The sequence below is a fragment of the Callospermophilus lateralis genome, chromosome 1, assembly GCF_048772815.1.
Source record: "Callospermophilus lateralis isolate mCalLat2 chromosome 1, mCalLat2.hap1, whole genome shotgun sequence".
Taxonomy (NCBI): domain Eukaryota; kingdom Metazoa; phylum Chordata; class Mammalia; order Rodentia; family Sciuridae; genus Callospermophilus; species Callospermophilus lateralis.
In genome coordinates, this window is record NC_135305.1 from 2,174,506 (window position 1) to 2,192,194 (window position 17,689).

The 17,689-nt window shown below is 36.8% G+C and overlaps 1 protein-coding gene across 11 annotated transcripts in view; it reads left to right on the forward strand.

The window, feature by feature from the left end:
- The window catches only part of Lmbr1 (limb development membrane protein 1), a 154,700-nt gene that overhangs the window by 119,228 nt on the left and 17,783 nt on the right, over window positions 1-17,689 (forward strand). For 10 of the 11 annotated variants that reach the window (XR_013092942.2, XR_013092943.2, XR_013092944.2 and 7 more), the window contains 3 exons: window positions 2,531-2,604; window positions 2,842-2,932; window positions 4,167-4,233. Coding sequence is in view for 7 of the 11 variants with exons in the window: in XM_076873062.2 (XP_076729177.2) it covers window positions 2,531-2,604; window positions 2,842-2,932; window positions 4,167-4,233 (232 nt within the window). In the remaining 4 variants the exon portion in view is untranslated. The remainder of the gene's footprint in view (window positions 1-2,530; window positions 2,605-2,841; window positions 2,933-4,166; window positions 4,234-17,689) is intronic. The other variant, XR_013092945.2, reaches the window with a different exon arrangement.

Genomic DNA, 17,689 nt, shown 5'->3' on the forward strand with positions numbered 1-17,689 from the left:
TTTTTTTTACTTTGAGTTGTCCTTTTTTTCAGGTTGCAGAGTTCTCTTTAAACTCTGGTATCAGAGTTAAACTTGGTTTTTCTGAAATTCCTATTGGTGATTCTTTAAGAAAATGCATGCTCTAAAATAGTGATGTATAAAGAGTATACCTGTTAGACTCACTGGATTTTTTCTTTTTTTAACCCAGGGCCTCAGGCATGCTAGGCAAGCACTCTGCCACTGAGCTGCATCCCCTGTCCACTCTCTGGATTTTTCAAAGATCTAAATATACAGCTATAGGGACTTATACTTTAACTGTATCCCACATTTTGTGGAACTATAACAAAATATACAGTTACTGGATAAAAGTATTTCTTTTCATGAATTAACTTTTTTCCTGATTTAAAAATTGATGATGTTATTTAATTGTATTGATGAACCTATTTGAATATATTTTTCATATGTACTATAGTTATCCTGACGTATTCATATTTGCTATTGTTTTTCTATATATTACTACAAAAGTTTGAATCCTTAAAGTGGCATTTAAATTTTGAAATTTTATTTTATTTTTCCCAAGTCATCAGCTTTTGCATTCCCCATAGCCAGATTCATGATATCACTGATCCCTCTGTGACCCAGATGACATATCCTTGTCTCTCATAGGAACAAGCCAGTGTCTGTCTTAATTCCTTCCCTTCAGTTTCAGAAAAAGATCCCCTGTTCTTTCAAAGACCGATTTCTTTAGCCATTTTCTTGATTCACTCAACCACCAGCCTGCTTGGGACCTTGTGCCATCTGCCACTGCCATCGCCATACTTAGTTGTGCAAACCTACCGACTTCCCAGGTGCCTCATTCTGCACAATAAACAAGATGGTACTCCTCCTCCATCTTAGCCTTGTCTTTGTATCTCTCAAACCATGGGTTGACCAGGAAGTCATTCCTGTGTTGACTGCCTGTTGACTCTTTAATCCATTTTAATATCCCATCAAGACAAAGTAAGTCCCAAGCTCTGTGGCACATTTTTATACTACCCCCCTGAGTGGATATTAGAGAGTGACATGTACCTTTAAGGACTTCCTGTATGATTGTACAGATAAATTAGTTCATCTTAATCCTGCTATAGCTTTCTCTTAAAATGGAGTATTCCAAAAATATTTTCCATTTTAGTCAACATGCAGGGGAGTAAAGTGTCTTTTCCTCACCCAGCATCGGTTCATGAGAGGTCTGTATATCAAAAGAGATCAATGAGAGAAAAGTGAACATATTTATTTAACATAAGTTTTATGTGACACGGGAGCCTTCAGAAGTGAAGACTCAGAGAGACAGGAAACCCTGTGTCTTTATTCTGAGGTTTGAAGCAGATTGGTCAGTGGAGTCGTGGCCCTAAGAGGGTATGGTTTACTTGGTGTGTCCTTTGTCTTCAGAGAGGGGAATTCTCCTGGTATCTGGGTTTAGAGAAAACCTAGGGTCCTCCCTTTGTCCCTTCCCACAATAAGGGTCCCATGGTCTGCTTCAGAGAACTTTGGGAGGTCAGAGAGTGATCTTTGTAGGTCTTCTCAAATACCGAGGTGTCAGGTTTTGGGGTAGCATGTTCTAAATCCAATCATTTTCCATTGACATCATTCTTTCTGTCTTCAAAATATTGGCAAGAAATTGATAAATTCCTTTCCCTTTGTTTGTACCTGAGATTTTCATAGCTACTCTTACATTTGTTGGCAAAATTGAATGGATATATAATGTGTATGATAATATTTATTGGCTTATTTTTTATTAGTCTGACTACACATTCTTATCTCTGGTGGTGTTATATAAGCTGACTAGTAGAACAGTAATTAGGTTGTAAGATTTGAAAATATTGTTTGCACTTTACTAGGGAATTATATTTTGCCTGTCAGGGCTCATTAAATTAATATATTTTGTCTGGTTTGATTTTTTTTTTTTTTTTAAGTTCTAGGTTTTGAAATAGATGTGACATTTAGGGGAGAAATGATGCATTACTTTTTAACAATCTGTGTTAAGTTATATTTTTTGTAACTCTGAGTTTCTAAGGAAGATTTGGGGAAGGGAAATAGGATAGGCATCCACTTTCTTTCTAAGCTTAGCTTAACTCTGACACAATTAATTTGTGTAATTCTGTACGTTGTCTCAGAATGAGTATATTTTGCCTTCAGATGAGTATATTTTCTATCCCTATTGTAACATTCTATTTGTAAAACATTTATCCCAAGAATATTTAAGATCTATTTTCTCAAGTAGCAAATTGCTACACTTTTTAACAGTAAGTATAATATCATTTTGGCAAGTACATTAAATTACATTTGAGGTAAATCAGATTTTTTTTTTTTTTTGAACTTGTTAAAGTTGTTAACATGGTAGCTGAATTTGTTGGTGTCATGTTTAATTGGCCTTTGAAAGCCTACATGTTATTTCAAGGTATTAAACATTCTTAGTTTCAACTGTCTAATGTTTGTGAAACAACAATTTTAGGAAAACTAAATATAGTGGTGTCAGTGGATTCTGAAAATTTTTTTATTTTTTCTCCTCCAGGGTCCTGGAATAGGAAATGCCTCTCTCTCTACATTTGGTTTTGTGGGAGCTGCACTTGAAATCATTTTGATTTTGTATCCTTTCTTTAACTGAATTTTCTGTCTGTTAACAAGTTTTCTGTCTAGTTTCTGGGACAGTGGTAATTTACTAAGACACTTGTCTGGAAGAGAAAACAGGTCAGTCTTCCCCAAGCACTCAAAGTGGTGTTTTGTTTTGTTTTGTTTTTGCTGTGGGCCTTAAGACCTTTGGGAGGTTGCTGAGAACTCATGGAAACTCGCATTCTTCTGAAGAGTTTTCCTTGATTCTCACAGCTATCTTATGGTGTCTTCTGTTGTTGGTTTTTATAGTCTCCGATTTTTTGGAAACTTTACACCCAGGAAGGATGACACAACTATGACAAAGGTAAGGTAAAATCTGAGGCAACTGTGGCCCTCTTTTGCCTTACAAGACAAACGGACTGTTTTATTTAGTAATTGCTCCGAATGGTTCATCTGCTGTGATAGGTGTTGGTTTGCAAGCTACATAAACACAAACGGGAAGATTTTCAGAATGCTGAGTGAGTGGGAAAAGGATGAGCTCTGTTTGATTTGGATGGGGTCCATTCACTTGTAAATGCACAGAACTGCAGAGCTTGTTCACTGCTATAGAAGGGTCCTGAAAGGACTTTTTTGCCTATAAAGAAAACGTATTGCTAATGAGTAACTTTGATTGTACTAACTCTACTTCTGGGAGCTTGTCTGAAGTCTGAAGAACTTAGTTGCTACAAGTAGTAGAGACAAAGTATTTCAAATTTGAATAATTAAAGTAAGTCGGAAGAGTTTTATTCAGAAACATTTTGTAGTCTGAGGTTAATTTGACTTTGTACAATATGTCATTGCCTTCATAATAAAGGCTGTTATCTTATATAGTGATTGAATCTCTGGAAAATGTTCCCACAGGCTGACAAAGAATGACTAATAAGAGTTGCTGGCTTACTTTTTTCTTCCATCGTATGTTTCTTATTTTTAACTTATTTAAAAAGGAGAAGATATATTACACACACACACACACACACATTTACACACATATATAAATAAGCTTCTTTAAAGTCAATAGTTGAGGGTTTTTTATAATCTAGTATCTAGTTTAAATGATCGTAAGTATTAATAAGCATTTTGCTCCTCTTATTAAATGTGAACAAACAGCCTAGGACACCTTGAAAACGAGTGACTAAGTTCAGATGTTTAATAGCAGACACTTTTAAAATTAGATCTTAAAGAGAAGTAGATCTTATATAAGAGAACTTGAACAGTAGTCTGGTTTTAAAAATATAGTAAGAAGAATCAAATAAATTCTTTTTTATTTGACAAGCAAAGCTTTTTGAAATTGGCAGTCATACCAATAATGTGAAGTATATTGTCTAAGTGAAAAGTGACATAAGTGTTCCATGACTGTGTGTGTGTGCCAGGTACTGTGAATATTTTATAGAATTCACAGTTATAACTCTAAATAGAAAAAGTTTTATTCTCGCAATTCTGTACTGAGCAGTTAGCATCACTCAGAAGCTGGCTGAGTGCGGCAGTGATCCACAGGGTTGGTGGTTTACTGTCATCCTGCTGTCCAGTTGCCCAGTATTCTTTCTGATTTCTCCTCACAGATCATTGGTAATTGTGTATCAATCTTAGTCTTGAGCTCTGCTCTACCTGTGATGTCAAGAACTCTGGGTGAGTTTAAATGAGAAATGTTCATTTAAAACTTTTTTCTTAAAGATACTGTTACTAAACCTTTTAAACTTTTATTTTTTCAACTCTTTCAAAAAGATCACCTTTAAAATATAATGTTTCTTCCTACATTGTTATACCTTTAGTTCTGTACTTGGCCATACCAAGACAAACACTTTCATCAAATAAAAACCATTAAAAAAAAATTTAAAGTGTTTCTTCTCCAAACAATAGACTCCCCCCCCTTCCCAGCCCCCACCACATTCACAGCTTTTGAATCTTCCAGTGAGGAAACTGTCTTTAAAAAACCATTTACATCTAGAAAATATTAAACTAATGTCTTTTTTTGAATGTAAAATTTAGTATGTAGTTTAAAAAACTGGAAAATTGTAAACTCGTTTTAAGCTGCTTTGTATTCATGAAAGTAGAGTTGAAAAATATGCATGATACAGTTTCTGGGAGCTTATGCTTGTTCAAGGATTTCCTTGGTCCTCAGTCTCTCTTTGCCTGTCAATCAGATCATTTCCTTAGTTTGTCATTATACAGAGGATTCTGATCATCTTTTAAAAGTAAAACAGATTTCTACTTTGTCACTGAAAGGTCATTTGACCTTCTATATAAAATATTAATTATAGACGGTTCAGTTCTTGCCTAGGTATTATTTCAAACAAAACTTTCTATTGGACCCTTTTGTATAATTTTCTAGATTTAGGTTTTAACTTAGGAAACTAATGATTATAGAAACACAGTAACTTCAGCAACGTGCTCTGCAACAACTGTAGTGCCTCTGGGTTTCTTCTGCTTTAGCTGTCATGTTGCCTCCATTATTGATTCAAGGCTAACGGCCATCAGCAGTGCAGGCTGTGCATGAAAGTGGGGGCTTTGTAGTTATCTTCATAATTTTTATGAAGACTTCATTTTTTTTAATAGAAAGTGTAAAGTGGACATGTAAAGGGACCACTGGAAACCCATTTACTTAGTCCATCAAATAATTTTGGTGATATGACAGCCACCCTGCCATTTAAACATTTAGAAAGCTTATGTACTGTGCTCTGTTACTATTAGTTGCTGATTATTAATAGATATTGATTTTATGAAGAAAATTACATACTGAATATAGTTTTAATACAAAGAAAAAAAAAGCAGGGCAAAATTCACTTTTTGAGGCCTGACAAATTAAATTCCTGAGTAGTTTTCCATAGAGATAAATAAAAAGGAGAAAAGAAAGATGGAACAATTAAGATGCAGCTAACAAATGCCGGGGCCCAGCTGTCCAAACAGGATTAATGGAGTGCATTAGGGTACAGTGAGTCATGTGGCGCTTTGCAAGGTGTCAGCCCGCTCGGCAGTGCAGGCTATGCCCAGTGGCACTGCACAGATGAAAAGGAGTAGATACGCTAAACAGATGCACAGAGGCTTTTCACAGTGTTAAAGCAAATTTCTAGACTAAAAGATAAAGCTTTATTTTAGTATTATGGGAAATGCAAACTAGAGAGTTACTTTGTAATTCCTCTATTAACTCTTTAGAATTGAGTCTTTGATTTTAAGAAGGTAAAATATAGAGAATTGTCATGAATATTATCCTAGTGTATAGCAGGATTTCAATTTACTAGCTGAAAAGCTTATAAGACTAGAATAGAGGACGTACTTAACAATCAAATTCCAAGCTGTGAAATTTTCCACTCTTTTCTCCTCGCCTCTCACAAGGAAATCTGACCTTACGTGGTCTCATTTGCTCCTGCAGGATCAGCCAGCAGTGTCTCATCACTTAGGTGACATAAGAGAGACAGTAACAAGGAGAATCATAATTTAACTGAATCGTGCATTTTCCCTCTTATTCCAATAATTTTCTAGTGAAGTCTGTAATTTTAATTGGAAATTGAAAATACATCAAACCTAGTAAGATTAATTTGGTGATATTTTTGCTTCAAAAGTGAAAATTGTTCTGTGGGTGTTTTTCTCTTTTGAAAAAATTGCTGAATTCTATTATTGTTTTATTATAGGCATTATAAATTAAAGCTTTAAGTTCATAATGTGAAATAATACATTTATTAAAGAATTCCTTTCAACATTTAAAGCTTGTTAATATTTGAATGAAGAAAATTTTGTACTATTTAGATAAAGTCACCAATAAATTTAATAAGGATATCACATGCTACAGAGAATTAAGTGGCAAGGAATGTTTTGACCAGGTACTTCAGTCAAACATAATGGTAGTTTTATTGCCCATAGGAAGTACAAAGACTCTTCTTAAAATTTTGTGTTTGAACCCTTTAAAGCCCTTCTAAAGTTTTGAGCCATGCCATGTTCCAAAACGCTATTTTGTTGAACATTTAGACTTTAGTTTTGAAGAATCCAAATTGGGTTTGTGGGATCATTTGATGTCCGTTACCTTTAGTAAAGGGTTTACTGTTTACTTTAATGAACTCTCCAAGTGGTAAGAGGAGATGGTTGCAAACGGGGTACAAACAGAACAGGATCAAATTGGTCATCTAGAGATGTCTCAACTTTTCTATAACTATTTCAAGTTTAGATGTTGCAGTGAATTCCTTAAGAATAGATTTCGTATGATTGCTGTCATGCTCTTCATTGTGCTTAGTCAAGAAAACAATGAAAGGGAGACATCTTTTCATTGCTCTTCATTTTGAAATTTATAATGATGGAGAAATTTTTTCTCAAATGCAGATAACAGTATTTGAAATGCTTTTGCTAATTTTTGCTTCAGAAATATTTTTATTTTATTTTTATTCTAGATGGTCTTTCTTGCATAAAATATGCAAAGTCCATAATACAGATTTTTTTAAAAAGTGATTTTTGGCATTTTAATAAAAATATAATTTCAAATGAAGTTGAATTTATTTTTAGTATTTCTACATGTTTCTCATCCAGGTCCATGCAGTCTGTCACCCATAAAGGAGACGCAGTGGGTTACTCTCTTATTCTCTGATGGTCTTTTTTGGAGAAGGCTTTATATGAGTTTTTTTTTAATATGTTACTAATATTTGCCCTCAGATATACCTCTTCATTTCTCTCTGTAATAAATGATCCTTTTACAGATGCTTAGCAATGGCAAATTATGATATTGATATAAAAGTAATTTCAAGACCCATATTGAAAGTTTCTCAGCAAAAAATATTGAATGACTTAGTTATATTCAGATATATTATAGAGAATAATAAGTGAGTGGAATTAATTAACTTTTGATTATTAATGTTTTTATAGCAAACTATAAATTTGTATATATAGTTAGGATTTTTAAGAATAAAGAATGCTTAAAAGTATTTTGTTTAACGGGCTGAGTTGTAGTTCAGTGGTAGAGTGCGTGCCTTGTACGTGTGAGGCACTTCGTTCAATTCCCAGCACCACATATGAAGAAGTAAATAAAAACAAAGGTCCATCAACAACTAAAAAAAAATTTAAAGAAATATTTTGTGTCAGATGTCTAAGGGGGCAACTAATGATAACTCTCTGGAAATTCATGTTCCCTGTGTCTCCTTATTGTGTTTTTGATACTACACTGATTTAGGGAGATGAAAAATGGTCTGAGAAAATGACACATTGTTCAGATGAATCTAGACTTAGCCATCTGTTGATATTCAGATACCTTAGTTTGCTATAAAATAAAATAAATTTCATATGAAAATAATCCCAGATCATTTAGCTAGAAGGAACCTGAAGAGGTAATTTTAAAAATGTTACAGTTAAAGTATTAGTTAAAACTAGACAGTTATAATGAGGGTTCAGGCTAGAATGGCTTCAGACCACCAGTTTGAATCCTAGTCCCTAGTTTCCAGAAACCATTTTGGTTTATAGCTTTTCAAATATTATCTTGTAAATGTGGGTGTGTGTTCTCTATAGGAAATTTTAACTCTCACCTGGATGTGACTTTGTTTCTAATTCTTTTATTAGCATTCTTGTTCCCTTTGATGGCTCTTGACTTTGTGTACTGCCCAGTGGGAGTTAAAAGAAGAAAAGATTTTGAAATAATTTCCTCTATCAGAACTCAGTCATCTGAAACTGAATTTCAAACCCAAACATGTGACTATCTCTATGTGTAGGTTACTGGTGACCTCCTAATTGTCTACTCTTGTGGATTCTGATTTTATCTTAATTAATCTGGCATTTGATGTTTGTAACCTTGGCCCTCCCCCACCACTTCTTCATTTCTGATCACCAAGGCCGCCTTTTCTCCTTCTCCTCTAGCTTTGCTGCTGTGCACCTACTACAACACATCACTTGTTCCCACTTCCAAACCTTCAACTTACCACCCACCCCTAAGCTAGGCAGAGGAGCCCAGCTCTGCTCCAAGCAGGGTTCCACTGCCATCCCGTACTGGTCCTTTCTAAATTAGAGCCTGTTGTGCTTGTCTCTGAATTCAGTCTTTGGAACACTTCTATCCAAAAGGCCAAATCAGAACCTTAAGAGTTTTGGCAGGCTCCTCTGCCATCTTGCAGTGATATTCAGTAGCAGTTCTAGGTTTCATCTTCCTCCCCATGTTTCTCTTGGAAAAGTGAAGAGTTTGATAGTGTTGAAAGCAGAGAGCTGTATGTGACTTTCTCTTGATAGTTCATCCTTGAAAGGAGTGTCGTGGATTCTAAGCAGGTGTCCTCCCTTCCTCCCTCCCTCCCTCCTCCCTCCTCCCTCCCTCCCTTCCTTTCTTTCCTTTTTCTTTTTTTTTTTTCTTTTGAGAAGGGTGGAGTAAGAAGACACTAAGCCAAACCAGAAGAACTAAGAAATTATTTAGTTTTGCAATTTAATTTCTCCCACAGTGAGAAGGTGTGATTGGGAGGTGTCGCAGAGGCCCTTTCTGGAGAGTTTCTGCAGGAGGATAGACAGCTGCCTTCTACATTGCAAGGCGAAGGCATTCACTTTTTTGCAAATTAGTTCTTTCTTGGACTCTGACTCGAGTTTTCCTTGGTTGGCTCTGGCTTTTCTTCAAGTTCACCTGATTGCTAAATTGAACTACCTTCCCAGGTGAGCAGAGCACCCTGGCAGCATGTAGTCATCCTGAAGGTTGTTCTGAGCACTACAGATGCATTTTCCATTCCCAGGCTTTGGCTGGAGGGCTCTCGTGGCCTTTTCCCCTGACCTTTCTTTACCTGTCCAGTCTTCTGCATTCTCTGAGGCCAGTCAAATCCTATATTGTGTGGGAAGGTGGCTTAAACTCTTGTATTTTAAATCTTGTGTCATGCCTCCTGCCTGAGTTTCTCAAGAATCTTTACATTACTTCAAGGACAAGGCCCTGTTTCTTGCATCTTTTTATCTTTCACAGCATTGGTCAGTAAGCATTTGTGATGTGAGTGGTGCTTCTTGTTGAGGTGGGCTGTGTTCTTAGAGTAGATGAACCAAGACATTCCAGTTGTCCTGATTCTATCCTGCTTCTTTTTTTCTCCCAGAAACAATTTAAAGAATTTTTAAAATTTGTTCTTTCTTAGTTATACATGACAGTAGAATATATTTTGACATGTGTGTGTGTGTGTATGGAGTATAACTTCCCATTTTTGTGGTTGTACATGATAGGAACATAGGAAAGTAATGTCCAATTCATTGTATTGTTTTTCCTATTCCCATCCCCGCTAACTTCCTTCACTCTGCCCTGTTTAATCTGGTAAATCACCTCTTCCTCCCTTCACCCTGGCCTATTGTGAGTCAGCATCCACATATCAGAGAGAGAACATTTGGCCTTTGGTTGTTTTTTGGGGATTGGCTTATTTCGCTTAGCATGACAGTCTCCAGTTCAATCCATTTACTGGCAAATGCCATAATTTCATTCTTCTTTATGGCTGAGTAATAGTCCATTGTGTATTTGTATCACAAACACTTAGGTTTATTCCATAGCTTACCTATTGTGACTTGAGGTGCTATAAACATGGATGTGATTGTGTCACTGTTGTATGCTGATTTTAACTGCTTGTCTTTATTTCCATGTTCTAAACTGGTTTGACTAAGATTTTATTATTTTAAAAAGCCCTTATAACAATAGCCAAATGTGGACGTAGCTAAAATGTCCATCATCAGCTGAGTGGTCATGGACTACCCATACAATGAAATGTTACTCAGCCCTAAGAAGGAATAATTTCCAAATGAAGCAAGCTAGTCATCACAAGGACAAAGGCTGTGGGATTCCACTTATAAGAGGCACCTGACTCATCTAGTACACAGAGAAAGGAGGATGGTAGTTTCCAGGAGCTGGAGGGAGAAGAGAGGAGTTGTCATTTATGGGTTCAGAGTTTCAGACTTGCCGGTTCTGGCAGTGGATGATGATGAGGTTGTACAAAAAAGTAAATACCATTAATACCACTGAACTGTGCATTAACAGTGGTTAAACTGCTAAACCTTGTGTTACGTATCTTTTACCACAATTAAAAACAACAAGATGGGATGACTTACTGATTGATACACGGTACAGTATGGATGAGCCTTGAAAACATTATGCAGAATGAAGTAAGCCTGACACAAAAGGCCACACAGGGTATGATTTTGTTTAGATGAAAAGTCCTGCATAGGAGAATTCACGGAGACAGAAAGCACATGCGTGGTTCAAGAGGCAGGTGTTGATAGGTGCAGGGTTTCACTCAGAGTGATGCATGGGTGCTGGGGCTGGGCAGAGGTGGTGGTGGTCCAACATGTGGGTGTCCAGTGCCCTTGAATTATTTATTTAAAATGGTTAATTCTGTGCTATGTGAATTACACCTCAGTAAATTATTTAGAAGAAAAGAGTGTTACGTAGTAAATACTGGTTTTCTTCACTGTTCCCTGGCCATGCACGGCATACATAAATCCCAAGGCCTTAACTACTTCTAACTGTGTAAGTCACTTTCTCTCATTCATCTTCCAGTGCTACACACAGTGGACAAAGGGAGCAGGCAGGAAGAACACCATAGGTGGCTTTTGCAGTGCAGGCAGAGTCCTACCCCGGAGGGCCTCCTCTGTCCCTTCTCTGTTCCATCTACTCATGGTTAAAAGGCTAGCCCATCCCTGCCACACCCACCCCATACATAGTGAGAGCATGGCCCTGTGGTCCCCTGCTCCAAATGCTGCAAGGGTTTTTGCCATTCAGACAACACCCAGCCTCCTAAGGGGCACCTGTGCCCTTTTATACCTAGCCCTGCCTGCATCTCCTGCCATTCCAGAGACATTCTGAGCTGTTTCTAATAAAGGCACGCTCCTCATTGTGTTGGGCAGAAAGTGTGGCTGCTGTGTTTACTCTGCCCTTGAACACACTGCTTCCTCTACCCTGAGTGTCCCCCCCACCTTCCCCGTCGCCAGGTGGGGCCTGCCTTGCCCAGAACCTGACATGGTGCTCAAGATGGCTCATCAGCTCAGTGGGCAGTCTCCAGGAGCCTTCCCTCGGCCCTTTCTTCTTATCCCTCTCTGCTCTCAGAACACAGTCAGACCTGCTGTGTCACACTGCATCCTGATCTCTCAGTTTCTTCTCCTGACCCAGTAGCCCAGAGGAAAGGAGCCTGCCCCACCCCATCATACCGTGTGCACAGCGGGGTCCTGTGCTTCCTGCTCACTTTCAGATGCCTTGGGAACACTACGTGTCCTGAGATCCTCTCTTCCTGAGAAGACAGTTCTAGGAGGGGAAATCACTGCCTTACATGCTTACTTTGTAACTCCTACAGAATCTGTATAGTGTTAAGAATATGGTAGGAAATTTAAAAAAAACCATGTCATGTAACTCATGACACAAATACAGAAATATAGTTTCTCATTATCATTTCAAGGGCTGAGCCATATACTGACATATCCATGCAGGATATTGATTATATAGTCTGAAGTTTAATAAATACATTTAAACAGTTTTATTGAGATATCATTGGCATACAATTAACCCACATATTTAAAGTACAGTTTGATAAGCTTGATTGATGTGTGCAGTCAAGATCAACAACATGCCCATCACCTTAAATGTTTTCTTTGACCCCATGTGTTTTCCATTATACCTACTCCCCAGCACTACTGCCAGGCAACCAAAGACCTGCCTTCCCCCCCCCCCCCCAAGAGCAGTTTTAGGTTCACAGTCTAGTTGAGGGGAAGGTACAGAGATTTCCCACATACCCCTTATCACTGTCCCCCACCAGAGAAGTCTGTCTGTCACAGTTGCAGTACTGCGTGGGCCCCTCTATGTCACCCAGAGTCCATAGTTTACACAAGTGTTCACACTTGGTGGTGTGCATCCTGTGGGTTTGGGCAGAGGCACAATGATGTGTGTCCACCGTTGCCTAGAAGTCTTCTGTGCACCTCCTGTTCACCCCAGCCCCCAAGCCCCTGGCAACCACCCTCTTTTTATTGTTTCTATAGTTTTGACTTTTCCAAAATGTCACATAGATGGAATCATGGTATATATAGTGTTTCAGAGTGGCTGCTTTCAGCTAGCAGTGGCATTTACTGTCCCTCCAGGTCTGTTTTCTTTCTTAAATTTCTTTTTTTTTTTTTTTTTTAGTTGTAGATAGATACAATACCTTTATTTATTTGTTTATTTGTGGTACTGGGGATTGAACCCAGTGCCTCACGCATGCTAGGCAAGTGCTCTACCACTGAGACACAGCCCCAGCCCCCTCCATGTCTTTTTGTGGTTTGATAGCATATTTCTTTTTGTTGATGAATATATCCTGGGATTGTTGGGATCTGTGAAACAAGTTGGAAAGGATTAACATTGTTACAATATTCTTCCAACTTCTGAACACGGTGCACTTAGTTTCTTTATTTTGTTTTCCCTGATGTTTTGTAGCTTTTGTTGTTGTTCAGATTTCATTTACAAAAATGATATTCTAAAAATATTCTATTCTCAATACTTCACTGCTAACAATGTAAATACAGATGATTTTAGTGTATTGATCTTTTTTATTTTGTAACCTTGGTAAACTCACTAGTTTTAGTAGCTGTCTTATGAACATCATCAGATTTTTCTTCTTAGATGATTTGACATCTTAGGTGAGTCCTTTCCAGTAGATTCTTTTATTTATTTTGTTCCCTTTGTATTTGGTGCCTCCAGGACAGCATGAGTGAAGGAGGGGAGCAGACTTCTTGCTTGGCTTTTCCTCGTTCTAGGAGAAGCATCTGTCCCTCAATATCAACTGTGAGTAGCTGTAGCCTTTGTAGTGTTGTTTCTCATTTATTTATTTTTTGTAGTTACTTATACCAGCCAGGTTGAGGATATTCCTTCTTTTTCCTGCTTTTTTGGAGTTTGCTTTTTGTTTTTTAAACCAGGGATGAAGTTGTTGTTGTTGTTGTTGTTTTTAATCAAGGATGGATGTTGGATTTTTTAAAAATGTTTTTTGTGCATCTTTTGCGATAATATGGCTTTGCTTTTTAGTCTACAGATATGCTAAATTATGTTGAGTAGTTCTCAAGTGTTTGTTAAAACCACTCACTTCCTGGGGTAGGATCCTTGAGGTCGTGATGTGTTTTCCTTGTTTATATTGTTGGATTTGCTTCACTGTTTATGACTATATTGGTCTGTAGTTGTCCTTCTTAGTATCTCATATGGTTTAGATTAGGTGTACTCCAAAAACTCATGTGTGAGAGAATCAAGAAAGTTCAGAGGTGAAATTACTGGGTTCCAAAAGCATCAACCTAATCAGTGCCTTAATCCCCTGATAGGGATTCAGGTGGTGGTAGCGGTAGATAGGTAGGGTGTGGCTGGAGGAGGGGTCACTGGGGTGTGCATTTGAGGTCTGTGTTCTATCCGTGGTGAGAGGAGCCTCTCTCTGCTTCCTCATCATCATGTACTGAGCTGCTTTTCTCCACCACATTCTTCTGCCTTGATGCTCTTCCTCACCACTGGCCAGAGCAGTGGAGCTGGCTGTGGACTGAGACCTCTGAAACTGGGAAGCTCTAAATGAACTTCTCCTCCTCTAATTGTTCTTGTCATGTCTTGTGGTCACAGTGGTGAAAAAGCTGACTAAAACACTGTCTTTTACTCTGGTTTTGATGTACATATAAAGAATGCTCTCCTCATTCAGAATATTCTGAAATATACCCTCTTCTTCAGTTATCTGGATAAGCTTTTGTAGAATCAGTTCTTTCCCCTTTAGTTCTAATATAGTTCCTCACTGAAACCATCAAGGTCTGGAATTTATTTTTTTGGAAAGGTTTTAGTAACAAATTCTTTTATAAATAGAAGGCTACTGTTTTACCTATTTCTTCTCCAGCAAGCTTTGTTAATGTCTTTTAAGCAATTTGCTTTTTTTTATCCAACTTGTTTATTGACAAGAGTTCTCTTACTTTCAGTGGAAGTAGATTTTGCAGTGAAATAATCTTTTGAAGCAGATTGGGTAATTGATATATTTTTTTCCTGAATAATATGACTGCAAATTTACGAAATTTTATTGATCCTCTCAAAGGACCAGCTTTTGGTTTCATTTATTTTCTCTGTTCTTTTTCTATTGTCTAGCTCACTGATTTGGCCCTTATCTTTTTTATTTTTTTTCTTCTACTTACTTTGGAGTTTATTTTCTCTGATTTTCCTGTTGCCTTGAAATAAAAAGATGGGTTCATTGATCTGAGGTCTTTTTCCATTTCTGATATTGTCACTTAACACTAAAAATTTCCTTTTAAGTTCTGCTTTGGCTGCCTCCTCCCAGTTTTTGTAGTAAGTATTTTGCTTCTCATTCAGTTCAAAATACTTTCTGATTACCTCTTTATTTCATCTTTGACCCATGAGTTATTTAGGAGTATGTTATTCAGTTTCCACATATTTGGTGTGTGGGGGGGGGATTTTCCAGAGATTTGTTACTGATTTTTAATTTGTTTGATTTCATTATGGTGAAGAAGTTTATTTTATATGAATTGGATCATTTTGAATTTATTGAGACTTGCTTTATGACCCAGAATAAGGTCTGTCTTTAGTGTACAGTTGAAAAGATGGTATATTTTGCTATGGGTAGACGGTGTGTCCTATAGTAAAAGGTGAATTGAGTTGGCAGTGTTACTTGTACCCTCTATACTGTTCTATACTGTTCACTGTTTTATCAGTTATTGAGAGGAGAGTTTTGAAATTCTGACTCTATTGTGGATCTGTTTATTTCTCCTGACAATTCTGTCAGTTCTTACTTCATGAACTTTGAACCTCTGGTATCAGATACATAAATATTTAGGATTGTTCTGCCCCCTTGATGAACTCACCCTTTCATAATTATGACAGTGCTAATGATTTTCCTTATCCTTAGTAATATTCTTTGAAATTTTCTTTGTGTTATATTAATGTAGCTATTTCAGCTCTTTAGTTAGTATATATATTTTTTTCATTCTTAAACTTTTAACCTGTTTGTGTCTTTATATTTAAATAGTTGGTATTTTATAAACATACAGTTGGATCTGTTTTCTAGCTAGCCTATCAGTCTTTGTGTCTGAGTTTGGACACTTAAGCCATTCACTCTGAATGTGGCCATGGACATGACTGGGTCTGAATCAGCTCTCATGGTGCTTGTCCGGTCATTCCTTTGTTCCTCTTTTCCTCTTTATCTGCATTCATCCAAATAAATTGCATTTGAAAGAGATGGTTCTGCTTTACCTCCTTTGTTGACCTATTTGCTGTAACTCTTTGTTGTGTTATTTGACTGGTTACTGCAGGGTTTGTAGTATTAGTAAGAAATTTATATATAGTTTATCACCGTCTATCAAGTAACGTGCCAGGTAACATATGAACCTTCCAACAATCTTCTTTCATTTCTTCTCTGCTAATCTTGTGCTATTATTTATTAAAATCAGATTTATTGTAATATCCTTGACATATTCAAATTTTATTTATTTAAGATGCTCAGTTTGACATGGTGATATATATGTGTGTTCTGAAATGATCATCGTGATGAAGCTAATTAGTGTCATTACTTCTGTGTAGTTACCAGTGTGTGTATGGTGAAAGAATTTTAAGATTTATCCTTTTAGCAGATTATAAATATACAAAATAGTTTGTTAATTATTGTCACCACAAAGTACATCAGATTGTGATAACTTAACTCATATTACTGAAACTTTGTACCCTCTACCTAATGTCACCCATCTCCCCCATTCCCTGGCAGCCACCATCCTACTTTCTGTATAAATTTGATGAGTTTAGATTCTACTTATAAGTGAGATCATGCAGTATTTGTCTTTCTATGTCTGGTCTGTTTCACTTAGCATAATTTCTTTATCCATGTGGTCATAACTGGCAAATTTCCTTTACTTTTAGGACTGAATAATATTCTAGAGTGTGTGTATATGTGTACGTCTGTGTGATTTGTACATGTGTGTCATTTTCTCTATCCATTCTTCTGTTGAAGGACACTTTGATTGTTTCAGTTTCTTGACATTGTGAATAATGTTTCAGTGTACAGGAAATGTGGGTATCTTTTTGTGTGATCTGGTTTCAGTTGCTTTGGATATACACCCCAAAGTGAGATTGCTGGATCATGTGGTAGCCCTGCTTTTAATTTTAAAGAATCTTTGTGCTATCTGATTCAAATGTATGATATGTCAAGGTCATTGTGCTGTCATGTGTAACTAATTAAAACAAATTTTAAAAAACATGAAAAAAAAAAACCCTTCATACTGTTTTCCGTGGTTGATTATACCAGTTTACATGCTCATAGCAATGTACAAGTGTCCCCTTTTTCAGTGTCCTTGCCAACTCTTACTCTTGTCTTTTTTATAATAGTCATTCTAACAGATATGAGGTGTTAGCTCATCATGGTTTGGATATACAATCCCTAATCATTAGAGATGTTGAGCATCTTTATATATATTTATATTTGTTGGCCATTTGTATATCTTCTTTTGAGAAGTGTTTATTTAGGTCCTTTACCTATTTAAAGTCAGGTTATTTATATTTTTGGCATTGAGTTGTAATGGTTTTTAAATATGTATTTTGGATATTAATCCCAAATCAGCTATATGGTGTGCAAATATTTTCCCCAGTCCATTGGTTGTCTTTTCATTTTGTTAATTGTATCTTTGCTGTGCAGAACCTTCTTGACTCTTTTTGCTTTTATTGCCTAGCCTTTTGTGTCATAACCCCCAAGATTGTTGCCAGGGTCAGTGTAAAGAAGGTCATAAGAATGTCAGGAAGTAATGCCCAAAGTTAATAAGCGGGATGGCATCAAATTGAAAAGCTTCTGCATGGTAAATGAAGCAATTGAGAATGTGAAGAGAGGATCTACAGAATGGGAGAAAATTTTTGCTAGCTACACTTTTGACAGAATATTAATATTTAATATACAAAGACCTCAAAAAACTTAACACCTAGAAAACCCCTAGTAACCCAATTAATGAATTGGCAAATGATCTAAACAGACACTTCTCAAAAAGGAGAAATATAAATGGCCAACAAATAATGTTCAGTATCTTTGGCAGTTAAGGAAGTCCAAGTCAAGACTACACTGAGATTTCATCTTAGATTGGCCATCCTCAAGATACAAGCAATAGGCTGAGGTACAGTGGCCCGTGCCTGTAATCCCAATGGCTTGGGAGG